The sequence below is a fragment of the Conger conger genome, chromosome 17 (genome assembly GCF_963514075.1).
Source record: "Conger conger chromosome 17, fConCon1.1, whole genome shotgun sequence".
Classification (NCBI taxonomy): Eukaryota; Metazoa; Chordata; class Actinopteri; order Anguilliformes; family Congridae; genus Conger; species Conger conger.
Genome location: NC_083776.1, coordinates 16231307 through 16247711, shown reverse-complemented (window position 1 = coordinate 16247711; position 16405 = coordinate 16231307). Strand labels below are relative to the sequence as shown.

Genomic DNA, 16405 nt, shown 5'->3' with positions numbered 1-16405 from the left:
TGAACGTGGCAGCCGCGAAGCATCTTTACGTCATCAAAGAAGGGGCGTGTGACTGGCGGCGTGAAATCATTCCGACACACGCACCGGCGCAACGGAGGAGGATGTATACCCGGACAAGCGACATAAAAGGCAAAGCTAGCTGCTGTTTCTGAACTGAAATCGTTTTTATGCAATTGGAAAGGATTAATTCTTAAACAAGTGAGTCTGTTAAATTGAGATTGAACCGCCCTGAAGACTTAATTTAGCGTAGTTATTGGCTAATTTACAGATAGCGCTAACCTCACTTAATTTTATGTTAGCATTAGCTTAGGTCTCTCCTCTTAAAACTTTTATTGGCTGGGTGATCGGACATTTAATAGTGTATCTGCTGTCATTGCTGCTCGCTATCCAGATAAATGGCTACACAGTCGTTGCCTGTTGGTATGTGTCTTTGTTTTGCAGACATTTTATATCGCTGGCTAGCTAGCTAGCGTTAACTGGTAACTGCTGCAATTTACAGCACATTTATCATTAATAAGGATGGCAGCGTTAACATTAACAAGACTACAGTTCTATATTGTTGAAATCGGGCATCATATATCATTCCCTCATTATAGTTCATGTGACTGATGCTATTTTTAAACATCAGATTCCCGTTAGCCAGAATTGAAGGTACGCTAGTTGAGCCTGTAACTTTGCCCAGTGTTTACTCCTTGTGTAACGTGAGCTAACTTAGCTAGCTTGTGAGTTCAGATAGCTTGGGGACTGCTAACAGACCCTGTGGAATATGTTGCGTAAACGAACCCATTTATCTATGCCCATGTCTTGTTTCCGTTGCTAGATTAGGCCAAATTTTGATTGAGCATCTTGACGATAATTTCCACGATAATGATCAGCTTCTTACTTCCATGAGTAAATGTTAAACACAAATATAAACCTTGTCTGTTGCATACGACAAGCAAGCAGCCTTTAGCTTGCTGATTGAGTAGAACCATCCAGTGTGTCATTTATTCTGCAGTAGCCTTCACATGACATGAAATCCCTGTGCTGTGCACGTTATACTGTATTTTCAAATGTATACTTCACTCCATGGGAAAAAATGTGATTTTTTTTTTTTTATTGCGTTTTTCTCTTCAAGGTGTGTCTGTTCAGTTGGAGATTCGTGTGGTTTCCCTGACGATGAGGATTGTGAGTCCTGCTAATGAACAGAACTGAGGTCTGACAGACTATAAACGCGCAACACAATGGAGTCCTTCACATCAAAACTGCCGGGTCAGGCTCACAAGATGCCATGGAGCCGAACATTGTTATCCTTGCTCATAGTCGGATGTTTGGTAGCAGTCATTTCCACAGACGAAGACTATTACAAGCTTTTAGGAGTGTCCAAAGAATCCACCACAAGAGAGATCAGACAGGCGTTTAAAAAGCTGGCCTTGACGATGCATCCCGACAAAAATCCGGTGAGTACGCGGAGTTAAACGCGCTTTCAGTCAGCGTAGCGCACCAGTGCGTTGACAGATGTGATTTCCCTGGTGTTGTTTCGCAGAATGACCAGAGCGCCCATGACAAGTTCCTGAAGATAAACCGGGCTTACGAGGTTCTGAAGGATGAGGACCTGCGGAAGAAGTACGACAAGTATGGGGAGAAGGGTCTGGATGAGCAGCAGGGCGGCCGCTACGAGAGCTGGAACTACTACAGATACGACTTCGGTGGGCCTCCCCCAGAAATCATTACATTATATTATAGGCATTTGGCTATCAATGTACATTACATTTACATCAATGTAAATGTGCCAGAGTTAGCTGATGAGCTCATTTTCATCCTAATCTGCATGTCTGTTGACTGTGGGAGGAAACCGGAGTACCCGGAGGAAACCCATGCAGACACGGCGAGAACATGCAAACTCCACACAGAAAGGCCCAGGCTGTTATGAGCTAAAAGGGAACACTGATCCCAGATCAGCATGGTCGCTTTCAGAGGCCTCTGATTCAGTCTGAAACATGGCTGCGTGTGGCAGGCAGTGTATCAGGTGTGTCCCTCACTGGAGCAGCAGAAGGGGAAGTTGTGGCTCGGGTTTCCTGTGTGTGTGTGTGTGTGTGCGTGTCCGCTTCAGGTGAACGCACCACACCCTCCACAATCTGGCCACGTCCCTTATTTACTCTGAGCTGGCTGGTGAGTGAGCCTGCCACATACTCACTTCTGCTTTTTGTACTAGGGCACAAACTAGGGCATGCCATAAGATAACCACTAAGAAACATGATTTATTGTTTATATTTTCACATACTGTGATTTTTCATCCAAAAAATTGTGTTAATCCAGTTTGCTATGAAATGATGCTCTGATGAAGGCAGGCCAAAGCTTAATACTAAAGGCCTACATACCTTTAAAAAAAATAAATAATCTAAAACATCCACAAAACATTTGCAAAATGCAGTGATGTAGTTTCCCTAACCCTGCCCCCAGTGCCCAGTTCCCCCTCCCCCTCTGCCTCCTGTGGTTAGATATCTGTGTTGACTCTATTTAGCTGTACCAGTGTGTTGCATAACAGTAAAGCTGGAGTAAACTGTATAAAAGGAACTGTTTGATAGGCACTGTTTGATGTGCCCGATTTAAGTGGAGCCCCCACCGATTTAAATGGAGCCCCCACCCAGTGCAACTGGTTTCCTAGCCAGTGGGGTTTTGGAGCTGACCCTGTGTTTAGCAACACCATCCGATAATTATGCAAAAACATATGTCACATCACGTTGTACAAATAGCTTGGAGAAATAGCAGTTAGACCCTAAAATAGCTATACTTCTATGGGTGTGGGCCTTTAATGGTTAATGGTCATTTTTTTCTTTGGAGAAATCCTTTATTAACCAGCACCTCATCAAACCTCCGCATATTGCACATGGAGTGATACACGTCAGACCTGCGCTTACTGAGTAAGTATTATCCTGAGTAGGGAATATCCTGACCCATGTGTATTCTGATGAGTGTTATCATTTGTTTTTGTACAGGTATCTATGATGATGACCAGGAGATCATCACGTTAGACAGAGGAGACTTTGGTAAGTGTGGTTTAACCTGCAGGATGCAAAAGAAATAACTGGAGACGGCTTCTGCTTATCTGTTCTATGGATTTCTATTGGAACTGCTCAGTGGAACGGGAAGCCAGTTTATGGAGGCGGCCATGTTTGACTATGGCGCCTTTTGGCATCAGAGCATGCGCACTGGGTACCTAACCTAAAAGTGAAGGGTTGAATAGGAATGAGAAAAATGTATAACCTCTTCTGTGTGGCTCAGATAGAAGATATCCCTGGGGAGTGCCCAAATGGGCAAAATAACATTAATTGAAGTCATAATTTTGAATTGACTTCAATGGGCAAATTTGCTCTTTGGCACCAGAGGCCTAATAAACTGCAATACCGCCAGTAACCACTGGAGTTTAAGAGCTGATGTCAATCCCTGGGCCCCTCAGTAAAGCAGGTGTGCTTCCCTCCCCAGATGCGGCAGTGGGCTCTGGAGAGCTGTGGTTTGTGAACTTCTACTTCCCCCGGTGCTCGCACTGCCACGAGCTGGCCCCCACGGTGAGACCCCCTCCCCATTCCCTCTGTTTGCTGTGCCCCTCTCTCTCACGTTGGCGAATCGCTGGTCCTGTCTGACCGCTACCTTTGTGCTTTCAGTGGAGGGAGTTTGCTAAAGAGATGGACGGAGTGATGAGGATCGGGGCTGTGAACTGCGGAGACAACGGCAGGCTCTGCCGCAGCAAAGGCATCAACAGCTACCCCAGCCTGTACATATATAAAGCTGGAATGGTAGGTACCCCAGCCTGTACATATATAAAGCTGGAATGGTAGGTACCCCAGCCTGTACATATATAAAGCTGGAATGGTAGGTACCCCAGCCTGTACATATATAAAGCTGGAATGGTAGGTGCAATTCTGCCACTTTTCTTCTGTCTCCCATCAGAATGCTGAAAAGTACTATGGAGACCGATCAAAGGAGAGCTTGGTGAAGTTTGCAATGCAGTTTGTGACGAGCAAAGTCACAGAGCTATGGCAAGGTTAGTCGTGCATAAATGTGTACATTCACAACTTTTTTAAACCGGTTATTATATCTATTATATCTACAGTTACAAATATTTACAGTTCAAATGTCAGAAAAGAGTTTTTCAGGCACAGTTGCAATGACTTGGCTTTTTGTCCTTTGTGTTTCAGGCAATGCCTTCAATGAGATTGAACAAGCTTTTGCGTCCAGGGTTGGGTGGCTCATCGCTTTCTGTGCAGAAACTGGAGGTATAAACAGCCTCTTTTTGGGGTACAAAGGGTTTACCGTATGCTTTACACAAGTGAATACATGTGAAGTGAAGTTTTTTGACCAGAAAATGTGAATATCTTCATTTTTGACATTTAAAAAAAGTGAAGCCAACTCCGGGAGGTTCCACCACAGCACCCCTTCGATTTTCTTTTGTTTGTCGGTAGAGCCATTTAAAGTTTGGCAGGTTTCCAGAAGAAAAAACGCACCATGGCATGAAATGCCACGAAGTGCTCTGAGAGGACTCTCATTTACAAATGAAATGATACAAAAAATATACTTAACTTTTTGAGACATAACCCCCCAGAACTGGGCTCCAGTGAAAAAAGTTCAGGTCAGTTTTAGGGAGAAATATCCCCAGACTAAAGTAGATGCATGTTTTCTGAGGCTAGCTATGAATTTTGCATACATAATTATCCCTACATACAAATTTAAAAAGATTAAAACTTTTTCTGTGCAAGGTTATGAACATCTAAAAAGCACATTTTGTGCTATGACATGTTTTTCCATCACGACACTCTGCAAACTTTAAATGGCTCTACTGACAAAACTAAAGTGAGCATGGTGCTCACATTTTCAGGAAATGTATAGTGATTGTCTACCAACATAGAAAAAAGAGAAAAAAATCCTAGAGATGCTGTGGAGCAACCTCCTGGATTCGGCATGGATGCAAGAAGTTGTAATACGTATGTGTAGGGTCTGCCATTGTAGGGACAATTTAAGGCCTATTAAGGAAATTCTCCAGGTTTTATCTGGTTTCTGTGGAACTGGCCCATAGTGCAATATTAGAAAATCATCGGTGCGCCTCACATGTTTTAAAGACTAACATTTAAAATATGATGAAATAATTATTTTGCTTTGTTCTGGTTTTGTTTTGCAGACTGTTTGACACCACTGACGAGGCAGAAATTAGCAGGAATGTTGGTAAGCCTGAAACTAAAACAAATGGAACATCTTCATCCTGTTTTACAATGCATTAGCCCTGGAGCAGTACACATCATGCACAGAGATGCCACCTTAAGAGAACTCTGCTGTATACCTGGCCATGCTGTCTACCCCTGTAGCCGAGCATGCACGTCTGTACCACTGCTCTGTGCTCCTCTCACTGCCCTGGCATGTGGCTGCTCTGTGCTCCTCTCACTGCCCTAGTGTGTGGCTGCTCTGTGCTCCTCTCACTGCCCTCACATGTGGCTGCTCTGTGCTCATCTCACTGCCCTGGCGTGTGGCTGCTCTGTGTGTGTGTGTCTCACTGCCCTGGTTTCAGGCTGCTCTGTGCCCGTCTCACTGCCCTGGTTTCAGGCTGCTCTGTGCTCATCTCACTGCCCTGGCGTGTCGCTGTTCTCTGCTCGTCTCACTGCCCTGGCGTGTTCCTGCAGGACGGGCTGGTGAATGTGGGATGGATGGACTGCTCCATGCAGACGGACCTGTGTGAAGGGTTTGAGGTGACCTCCACCACCACAGCCTACTTCCCCCCTGGGAGCACCCTGCAGGAGAGGGACAGCGTGCTGGTGAGAGGGAGAGGGAGGGAGAGAGGGGAGGCTTGATGGATATTTATGGGATTTATTATACAGCATAATAATGCTACAGTGAATTCAGTAATGCTTCATTTATGGCTTACATATTTGAGCGTTCAGATCAGTCATAAAACCGTCCATGTCTTTTCAGTTCATCCAGAGTCTGGACGCCAGAGAAATCTACAATCAAGTGCTGCAGCGTCTACCAGAGTTGGAGACGCTGACATCAGAAACCTTTGAGGTGAGTGAGCCTGCAGTGCTGCAGAGTTAGCCCTCTCACTGTTGTACATCTACAGTAAGCCCTGTCAGTGCTGCAGAGTAGCCCTCTCCGTGTTGTACATCTACAGTAAGCCCTGTCAGTGCTGCAGAGTTAGCCCTCTCCGTGTTGTACATCTACAGTAAGCCCTGTCAGTGCTGCAGAGTAGCCCTCTCAGTGTTGTGCATCTACAGTAAGCCCTGTCAGTGCTGCAGTTAGCCCTCTCAGTGTTGTGCATCTACAGTAAGCCCTGTCAGTGCTGTAGTTAGCCCTGTCTGTGTTGTACATCTACAGTAAGCCCTGTCAGTGCTGCAGTTAGCCCTCTCAGTGTTGTACATCTACAGTAAGCCCTTTCAGTGCTGCAGTTAGCCCTCTCCATGTTGTAGATCTACAGTAAGCCCTGTCAGTGCTGCAGTTAGCCCTCTCAGTGTTGTACATCTACAGTAAGCTCTGACAGTGCTGCAGTTAGCCCTGTCTATGTGGTACATCTACAGTAAGCCCTACTGCTCTTCTTCAGGCTAAGCTGGCCCACCATCGTTGGCTGGTGACCTTCACTTTCGGACAGAAGGACTTGGAATCACCCGAGTACAAGAAGCTGAAGGCACTTCTAAAAGAACATCATATCCAGGTAGGATTGACTGCAGTCCACACTCATTCCATGTTAGGTGCCTTCAAGATTGGAGACAAGGAGCAGCAACTGGGTTTATGTTTGTAGTTTTTATCACTAAGCACCTCCGCATGTCATCATAATCTGTAAAAGGAATTCTAATTCGCTGTATAATTCAGAACATGGCAGTCTGGTTACTGGAGTAATATGGCAGAGTAATATGGTCTCTTCTCCCAGGTGGGGAAAGTTGACTGTAAGACAGAATTGGAGCTGTGCAGGTCCCTCTACATCCAGAAGCCCTGCATCGCAGTCTTTAAAGGCCTGGGTGTGAATGATTTTGAGATCCACCACGGTGAGAATGTGCATCGATAAATTGAGGCGTGGATTGTGGATAATTCCTCAGAAGCCCCGGTAAGACCCTGCTCTTCTGGCTGTTCCAGGGAAGGACGCCCTGTACAACATCGTGGCCTTCGCCAAGGAGAGCGTCAGTGCCCATGTGACCACGCTGAGGCCCGAGAACTTCCCCAGTCACGAGAAGGAGCCCTGGCTGGTCGACTTCTTCGCCCCCGTAAGTACTGCTGTGCGTGTGTGCATGTGTGCGCGTGTGGTTTACAAGATGGGGTATGATTAGGATTGGTGGGGTGTGTATGTGTGTGTGTGTGTGGGTTTGGGGGCAGGATATGATTTGGGCAGGGTAAGGTCTGGGCTGCAGGGTATGATTTTGGCAGGGTAAGGTCTTGGGGGCAGGGTATGATTTGGGCCAGGTAAGGACTGGGTGTTTGTATGGGTTAGGGGGCAGGGTGTGATTTGGGCCGGGTTTCATTGGCAGTTTGCTGTTCTCTCCCCCAGTGGTGCCCCCCCTGTCGCGCCCTCCTCCCTGAGCTGAGGAAGGCCTCTGTGCAGCTGTTTGGCCAGCTCAAGTTTGGGACGCTGGACTGCACCATACACGAGGGGCTCTGCAGCACGGTGAGTGTAGGAGAAATAACTCCACTCAAACCCGGGACCAACATATCACTACACCCAACTCCCTGTGGGGTGAGTGTAGCAGAAATAACACCACTCAAAGCACTGAGAGGACTAGGTATTCCTGTCTGTGAATACAGACCGGAACACTCAGGGTGTGCGTGTGTGTGAATACAGACCGGAACACTCAGGGTGCGTGTGTGTGTGAACACAGACCGGAACACTCAGGGTGTGTGTGTGTGTGTGAATACAGACCGGAACACTCCGGGTGCGTCTGTGTGTGAATACAGACCGGAAAACTCAGGGGCTGTATAATTTCCCTTTAGCACTGTTTGCTTTAGTTCCTGCCATGCCTGTGTAGCGCTTGTGATCCTGTTTGAGCTGAAGTTCCCCTGCCCTGTCCAGGATGTCACTCGTGTTTGAACTGCCATTCTGTGCCGAGGCCTTTTTACTTCCTGGAACGAATACAGTGCAAATTGTGATGACCTCTCTGTTGTCAAAGATGAGAAAATTAAGCAATTTGAATGGGCCCATGGCTTCTCTCCTGCTCTGATGTTGATAGACTTGTTTGAAGGCTTTGATGTCAGTTAACGCTTCTCCCCTGGCCTCTGTCATGTAGTCTGCTCAACTTGCCTGATTCAGACACATAGCATCTGGTTTCATATTACATTACATTTCTGTGTAGGCATTTGGCAGACGCTCTTATCCGGAGTGACGTACAGCTAAATATCAGTATCAGTAAGGATTCATACCACCAAAGTAGTATACTCACCAAAACCTCATCTTTCATCGCTTCTTCCCTCGGGTTGTTCGGGTTCTCAAGAACAAGAAATAAATAAAACAAATATAATAACACAAGGTTGTCCTCATCTTGCTTGTTGGACTTTACTTTTTTTTTATGCATTATGTATATACACATACACTGGTTTAAGTCAATATGTGAATATGTGTGTTGTGATGCGAGTCTGTCAGTTGTCTGTTTTTTTTAGCACCATAAAGCTGGAAACAAGTATTTATTTGTTTCAAAATGGCTTTCTGTTCTTCAAACGTATGTGACTCAACACAGCAAAGGGGATATGATCGCCCAGCTCTCAACTTTACAGAATGCTTAAACTGTCGGATTTGATTTGGGTCAAAAATGAGATGTGGTGCAGATCTGGAATCTTGCAATTCTCGTTTATCAGCTATAAATCCATTACATATCACAATTTGCAAATTTGAAAAACAATGCTAATCTATAAAATCTTGCTGACCTATAAAATGTTGCTTTTCATTTTGGTACTTTGCGTTCTTCTGCAAATTAATGCAAGCAAACTGGTGACAATGTCATTATTGTCACTGCACTTTTGACTTTTTACAACATTAAAACTAGAAAAACCTCATTTAATTTGGTTCTCCACAAAGGTACTGGGTTTGCATCTGCACCCTGCCATCGACAACATGCAGCTAAAATGTGGCTTTCTATCTAAAGACCCCCTTTACTGCTTCGAGTCACATATGACAATAAACTTTGACTTTGACGTGTAATGAAGTGTCTGTCCTTTAATCTCTTTCCGTCGTTCTGCAGTACAACATTCACGCATATCCCACCACGGTGATCTTCAACAAGTCCAGCATTCATGAATATGAGGGTCACCACTCGGCTGACGGCATTCTGGAGTTCATCCAGGTACGGTGAGGAGGGGGGTCCATGGCACCCTCTTTCAGCTCGCTACATGCCGCACATGAAGAGTCTTCCTCTGACTTGTGTCTGTGTGAGTCCGAGTTCACTGCACGGTGATGGCAGAAGCAGCTGACTTCATGTACTTCTGAGGAGAGAACATGGTTCATCTGTCCTTTCTGCAGAAATGAGCATTGATAAATGCGATTGGGCAGAAAAAGGAGTAAACGCATAATTATTTCAACTTTAAACTGCCCTCCGCTTTGCCCCATGTCCCCCTCAGGACCTGGTGAACCCCTCGGTGATATCTCTGACCCCGGAATCCTTCCAGTCCCTGGTAATGCGGAGGAAGTCCAGTGAGACGTGGATGGTGGACTTCTACGCACCCTGGTGTGGGCCCTGCCAGGCGCTACTGCCCGAGTGGAGGAGGATGGCTCGGGTATGAGCATGACCCGACATAACCCTACATAACCATACATAACCAAACATTACCCTACATGACAACCACAATACGACACCTTCATAAGCTACAGCCCTTTACTGGGCCCTACATAACTTCCGTACATAGCAACCATATGGCACCTTTATAGACCCTTCGTAAGCTGTACATTAACATGCATAATCTCAAACCTCTCCAGCTGTTGAGTGGGCAAATCAACGTGGGCACGGTGGACTGTCAGAAACACCACTCCTTCTGCCAGGGAGAGGGTGTCCGGGCGTACCCCGAGATCCGCCTGTTCCCCCAGAGCTCCACCCATCACAGCCAGTACCAGTCAGTACCTTAGCCTGTTCCCTAGCACCGTGCACAGGTCTAATGAGCGCTCTGTTCCAATGACTACTGTATGTCTGCTACTAGCTCATGAGATATTGATGTAGTTCTAGCTGATGAATTGGATGTGTTGATGTATTTGTAGTTCTAGGTGATGAACTGACTATGGATGCGTTCGTATATTTACTTTGAAAATCTGTTGAGCGCCCAGAGATCTGTTAATTCACGAACAACGATAACATCTTCAGCCATTTTTTAGATTGCATATTCGTAGTTCTAGCTGGTGAATGGAGTGTCTTGGTGTATTTGTAGTTCTAACTGATGAATTCAGTATGTTGTATTTGTAGTTCTAGCTGACGATTTGAGTGTGTTGGTGTATTTGTACGTCTAGCTGAAGAACTGAGTGTTGCTGTATTTGTAGTAGCGATTGTATTTGTCTCGTGGGACAGGAGCTATAATGGCTGGAACCGAGATGCCCACTCTCTGAAGACCTGGGGCCTGGGGTAAGCATTGACTCTTTAGTTTGAGCTGAAAGTAGCGCTGTCAACAGCAGTACATTCTGGGGGTTGTGAGAGGGCTCTCCTAAAAGCACACACTCCACACTCCACACTCCACACTACTGAGAGTGCTCTGCTGAAACCACACACTCACACTTCCCAAACTGCTGCTGTGAGATTGCAGCTCTCTGCTGGTGTCCTGAGTTTTGTGGGCTACAGTGGGGTTACAAAAACACATTCCAAACCTCAAAGAAGAATAGAAGAATGCATTATGCATGAAAAACATTTATTAGCGGTTTGGGTTGTGCTCTGTTCCCCAGGTCTCTCCCCAGGGCATCTGTGGACCTGTCCCCGGAGGACTTCAGGCTGAAGGTTCTGGGTGGGACGGAGCACTGGGTGCTGGACTTCTACGCCCCCTGGTGTGGGCCCTGCCAGCACTTTGCCCCCGAGTTTGAGCTTTTGGCTCGGGTATGATTACCGCCCTGCTCTTATTTTGCACCGCATTTGACATTTTATAACTCTTGATACCTGAGGTGTTAACAATCTAAGTGTTAACAGGAATAATCTGTGTTCAAGTCGAATGGTCCATTACAATCCAGTGTTGGGGAATACACATGGGTGTGTGTAGCTTCAGAAGTCATGTCGTCGTTCCTTTTGGGTTCATTAGCGTTTTCCAGACTTCTGGATTAAAAAAGGAGATAGTCTATAGGGGAAATGAGTGTCATTTTCCTATTTCCTTTAAAATAAATTAGCTTTTTGGATGTTTGTTTGTATGTGAAAAAATAATGTTTTTCATCCAAAAATTGTGTCAATTTAAAAAACAAATGCTATAAAATACTGATTGTTTGTGATGCTGTAAGATGCTGATTGCTTGTGTTTCTGTACAGATGCTGTAAGATGCTGATTGGTTGTGTTTCTGTACAGATGCTGTAAGATGCTGATTGGCTGTGTTTCTGTACAGATGCTGTAAGATGCTGATTGGCTGTGTTTCTGTACAGATGCTGAAAGGCAGTGTACGAGCTGGAAAGGTGGACTGCCAGGCCTACAGTCAGACCTGCATGAATGCAGGCATCCGGGCCTACCCCACTGTGCGCTTCTACCCTTATGTGGGCACAAACAGGGTAAGAAAAGCAGCTCACCTGTGTAATGTAGTGTTAGCTTCACACCTGTATAATTTAGCTCTGATATACTAGCGGCTATGTTAGTGGCTCACCTGTCTAATGTAGTGTTTGAGGCTCGCCTGTATAATTTAGCGCTGATACACTAGCGGCTCACCTGTATAATTTAGTGTTAGCTTCTTACCTGTGTAATTTAGAGTTTGTGGCTCACCTGTGTAGATTAGTGTTACCTGCTCACCTGTGTCATTTAGCTCTGATACAATAGCGGCTATGTTAGCGGCTCATCTGTGTAATTTACTGTTACCTGCTCACCTGTGTAACTTAGCTTTGCTATGCTTGCGGCTACGTTAGCGACTGACCTGTGTTTTCTGCTGCAGCGAGAGCAGGGCGGAGAGTACATTAACAGCCGCGATGCGAACGTCATCGCCGATGTGGTGCAGCAGCGGCTCCAGCAGATATCTCCACGGTTACACGGCGAGTCCTCCAAACTCAACGTGAGTCTCTTACACACACGGGTGGTTTTCCATAGCTTTTCATCTTGTGGAGAGGGGCTTTGGCCAAATACTTTTCAATGTCAGCAGCCATTTTACCTTCTCTCTGGGAGCAGCGAGCGAACACTGTAGTGAACATCTTTACAGTGTGCGACCATCTTTACTGTGATTTCAATACAAGGCTGTTAAGGAGTGCTAAGTACATAAGACCTATTGAGTGCTTTCCCAAGTTAGGTGTTGATAAGGTAAATGTTGTTTTTATCATATATTTTAGGCTTTTTTTTCTTTCTGCACACAGGATGAGCTGTAGACTGGAGTGGAGCAGAGAATCACTCGCTGAAAGCCGCAACACTGACTCGCTTAACGAAAGACTCTTCGCCAGAGATGTGCTGCAGACGTTTACTGCAGAGCCAGAATGGAGACTGATGTACTGTGGACGTTTATTGCAGAGCCAGAATGGAGATTCATGTTGTGTGGATGTTTACTATAGAGCCGGAATGGAGACCTGTTATTTCCTGGGAGAAGTTCTGCAGCTGAGCTTACTGTAGGCTGTTCACTGCTCAGTGAGTGAACTGCTCTTTATCAAAAGAACTGTACTCTGAATGTATGCGGGAGAATCACTAAAGACTCTCAGGCTCGTCGTTGGTGTATTCATAAGGTATTGGAAAGTACCTGTTAACCTTTCTGATGCATTGAATCTGTGGAAAGTTTGGCAGCATTTGGACCCAGAACACAGGCCACACTGTAAGGGAGGAACAGCATGGGGGCCCCTGCAGTCTGTCCCTCTCTCTCCCTCTCTCCCCCTATCCCTCTCTCCCCCCTCTCCCTTTCCCTCTCTCATTGTCTCTTACCTCCCAGGTCATTTACTTTCACCGGTTTTTCCGTACTGTAGGTTACATATCTATCAGGTATTGTCCATCTGTATTCAGGCATCATTCCTCTTGTGGGTAGAAGGTCTGATGTGATGTTCACTTTCTCCACCCTCCTTGAAATGTCCCATTCCTTATGGTTCTACCTGCACTCAAGAGGGTGGTGTGTGTTACAACATGCAAGGCAGCAAGCTTTGCTCCATTTCATTTTTCCAGTATAATCCCTTATCCTTCAGACCCGATTGTAAAGCGGACTGCAGTATTTCAACGATTGGTAGTTCTGAATCTTTTCCAAGTGACCTTTATGTAATGTTATGTTTTTTATTTCAAACACTCAAAAACGATGGTTTAGATTCTGGTGATAAGGACCCCCCTCCAGCCCTCATATTCTTCTGTAAAATAATAAAGTTGTGTTCTGTTTTTACACAATTTTACATTTTGTTCCAATGTATTTTTACGGCCTTTGTTTGAAGTTTACTCTGTTACCGCCAGATGGCGCTAGAGTGATTCCATATATTCTCTATCCTCACCTCTCATCATTTCCATGCAGGCAATTGCTGTACCCCTGTAAAATTAGTACCTCAGAGAAGATAATGAAGGTAATTGATTCAGAAATTTTCCTGCATGGTTATGTAGATTTGGGGAAATTTATAGATTGGGCCATAGTTGATGTAGATTTGGGGGAAGTTTATAAATTGGGCCATAGGTTGTCGATTTTTGTCCATTGGTTACATAGATTTGGGTTTTGGGAGTTTTTTCTTTCCTTTTTTTTTTTCTCAACACTCACAAAATCACAGTATTTCCAGCATGCAGTTACTATTTTGCAAAATGAAACGGTTTTTTATTTGTGTCACCTATTCTGAAAACTTGCACACTTGTTTCGAACAATGCATTGGAACAGGTGACTTAACACCATGCACAGAGTTTAACAGGTGACTTAACACCACGCACAGAGAGTTTAGCAGCTCACTTAACACCACTCACAAAAGACAGCAGGTCTGTTTCCCCATTAGTGTACAGAAGTTGGGGGTCTGATGGGAAAGGGTCCAGGAGCCCAGGGCCCAGAAGCAGGAGACAGGGGCCACCAGCTCACACACTGGCCAAGGAGGGGGCTAGGCCTTAATGAGATGTGGGATGCCTCTCCACCTCTCCTACATCCCTGCTTTAAATCCAGCTATGTCCAGCTTGAAATTATCAGCTACCAGCTGTTTCAAAACCTAGCTTGAGCTGTTCAAACCATGCTGAGTATGGAGCTGGTCTGAAGTACTCAACCAGCTACCAGCTGTTCCAAAACCTAGCTTGAGCGGTTTTCCCGCACGGATGCCAAATATGCTGCACTGATGTACACACTGAACAGTGTCCATGCAACGGTCCTCTGTGTGAAACCAGCTCATGCTGTTCTGTTACATAAGGGCCAGGCTGTTCCTGTCCCGGCTGCTGAAGGGGCAGTTAAAATGATTAGTCCTCAAACAGGAAACCTCCACTCGCCTTACGTCCCGTTAAACGATGGCGTTGTTTTTACTGTGTGAGAGGTGTGGAGAGCGAGCCCCTCGGACGCTCCGTACACGCCCTGCGGTGACCTTGGCAACCGCGCGTGAGCTCGAAGACAGTGCGCATCTGTGCAGCGCGAGGCGTTTCTGCTGAATGCCCAGAAATCAACAGACGACTCCGGTCACGACTACGCAGCAGGAAAGAGGCCTTGGATTCCACCAAGCTCATATTGCATCAGCAGCGCAAACTCCAGCACCCATTTAGTCGGAAACATTTGTCAATGTGGATTTTGTTGATGTAGATTTCTTGTATTTTACTGCTTTCCATCCTCAGCTATGTTCACAGTGAGCTCCCTCACAAGGTCTGACACACATACACCTCCACAGCAGTTTATTGCACTGAGAAAGCACATTTGTGCTGAGATGCACATTTTAAAGAACGCTGGTTTCAGCATAATCAGTAACCTTACTTCACACTGACCCTAGAAGCGCCAAATTATGACATCATTCAAATATCACCTGCATAAAAAGACTGAAGGCCCTCCTCGTGTTTAGTGCTGAGTAAATGAAAAAGGATTGTAGGGCTCTTGTGAAAGAATGTTCAACCTTGTATGTTTCTAGTAGTATAATGCAGAATTTGGTAACAAAGGGAATCACACCTGAAAAGAACTGTGGGCATACACTACATCATAAAAATATATTATAACCAGCGGTTTATAAAGCTTACAACACTGTTGTTTATGCTGAGTTTTGGAAATGTTGAAGGAAAGTACATTTCAACTTAACACAATGACAAGAACAGGCTATTCAGCCCATTTCGACACGAAAGGGTACCTAGTGCTCACTGCATACCTCCAGGATGGTATCCAGCGCTACATGTATCAAACCTGGTCTTGAAAAACCCCTTTTCTGCCTCCACTACATGAACTGACAAGCTATTCTACACATGTGGCTAGGTCCATGTGGAAACAACAAAAATAAATGTGTCACTGTCTAAATACTTACGGCCTGCACTGCATAGCTTCCTTGGATTTATACTCATATTTTCTGCCATAATGGGAATGTTGTTCCAGAATTATGCAATTCCTTTTGTATGCATACCTCAAATAGGATGTTTTTTTTTTCTTAAATGTTTGCGCACTGATTAAACTGATTTGAAGTCTTGGAATAAGTACCAACCCAAACAAATAAAAAAAGAGTTCTGAAAAGTGGCATAAAAGTTCAAATGAAAGCAGAAAACTACCAGAAGTGGGAACATATTTAGAATATAGGAGATTTATTCAAGAAATATAGGATGATGATTTGAAGACTGTTGTTTGGGAAATGAAAGTGACAGGCTAACGTTAATCAGAGTAAAAACACTCATGCCATAGTGTTGCTCCCCTTCTCACAGTGAGAGACTGCAGAGCGAGTGAGATTGTGTTTATTGCTTTGGATAATGAATGAAACTCCCTCTGGTCTTGCACCCTTGAGAAAGTGGCTTAACCTTAATTACTCCTGGAAGTACCCAGCTGAATAAACAGACCAATCCACAGTGTACGCCACCCTGGATAAGACCCTCTGCTATGCAAATAAGAACATTATGTTCTTATTTGCATTTAAGTTACCTTTAATTAAGTTACCTTTAATGAAATTTGGACTGGATTCAATCAACATTAAGCCATTTTTGTTCTAAAAAATTGAATGCGAAACAGTATTTGCTATAGGTGCCAAATTGGACTTATGAAAATAGAACACTTAATTTTCAGTCAAAGTTCAGGATAAATGCAGTTAATTCACAGTAAGTCATACTTAAGTCACATTCCGTTTAATCAACAGTATAACCAAAGCTAAGCTAATCCTAAGAGAATTTACTTATTTGTAGCATACAGTAAGAGTTGTGGCACCACTCAGAGC

General features: G+C 44.9%; 1 protein-coding gene across 2 annotated transcripts; it reads left to right on the top strand.

Annotated features, from left to right (window-relative positions):
* On the top strand, positions 1–13453 carry dnajc10 (DnaJ (Hsp40) homolog, subfamily C, member 10). Of its 2 annotated transcripts, none has more exons than XM_061227179.1 (23): positions 1–129; positions 1118–1439; positions 1526–1688; positions 2979–3029; positions 3466–3548; positions 3645–3776; positions 3931–4024; positions 4179–4256; positions 5156–5199; positions 5652–5783; positions 5941–6030; positions 6563–6673; positions 6890–7004; positions 7093–7220; positions 7502–7618; positions 9183–9284; positions 9559–9714; positions 9914–10047; positions 10494–10547; positions 10862–11009; positions 11540–11662; positions 12037–12153; positions 12449–13453. In XM_061227179.1, the coding sequence occupies exons 2-23, from the start codon at positions 1224–1226 to the stop codon at positions 12458–12460; spliced, it is 2400 nt and encodes a 799-aa protein (XP_061083163.1). In that variant the 5' UTR covers positions 1–129; positions 1118–1223; the 3' UTR covers positions 12461–13453. The 2 variants fall into 2 exon arrangements, with proteins under 2 accessions (XP_061083163.1, XP_061083162.1); XM_061227178.1 differs by having other exon boundaries at positions 43–198.
* Positions 13454–16405: the final 2952 nt, after the last annotated feature.

Excerpts from the sequence above, each read along its gene's own strand:
- dnajc10 (XM_061227179.1), top strand. The coding sequence starts at position 1,224 with ATGGAGTCCTTCACATCAAAACTGCCGGGTCAGGCTCACAAGATGCCA. Across the intron at positions 4,257-5,155 it reads TTTCTGTGCAGAAACTGGAG|ACTGTTTGACACCACTGACG; the intron begins GTATAAACAGCC and ends TTTGTTTTGCAG. Across the intron at positions 7,619-9,182 it reads ACGAGGGGCTCTGCAGCACG|TACAACATTCACGCATATCC; the intron begins GTGAGTGTAGGA and ends GTCGTTCTGCAG.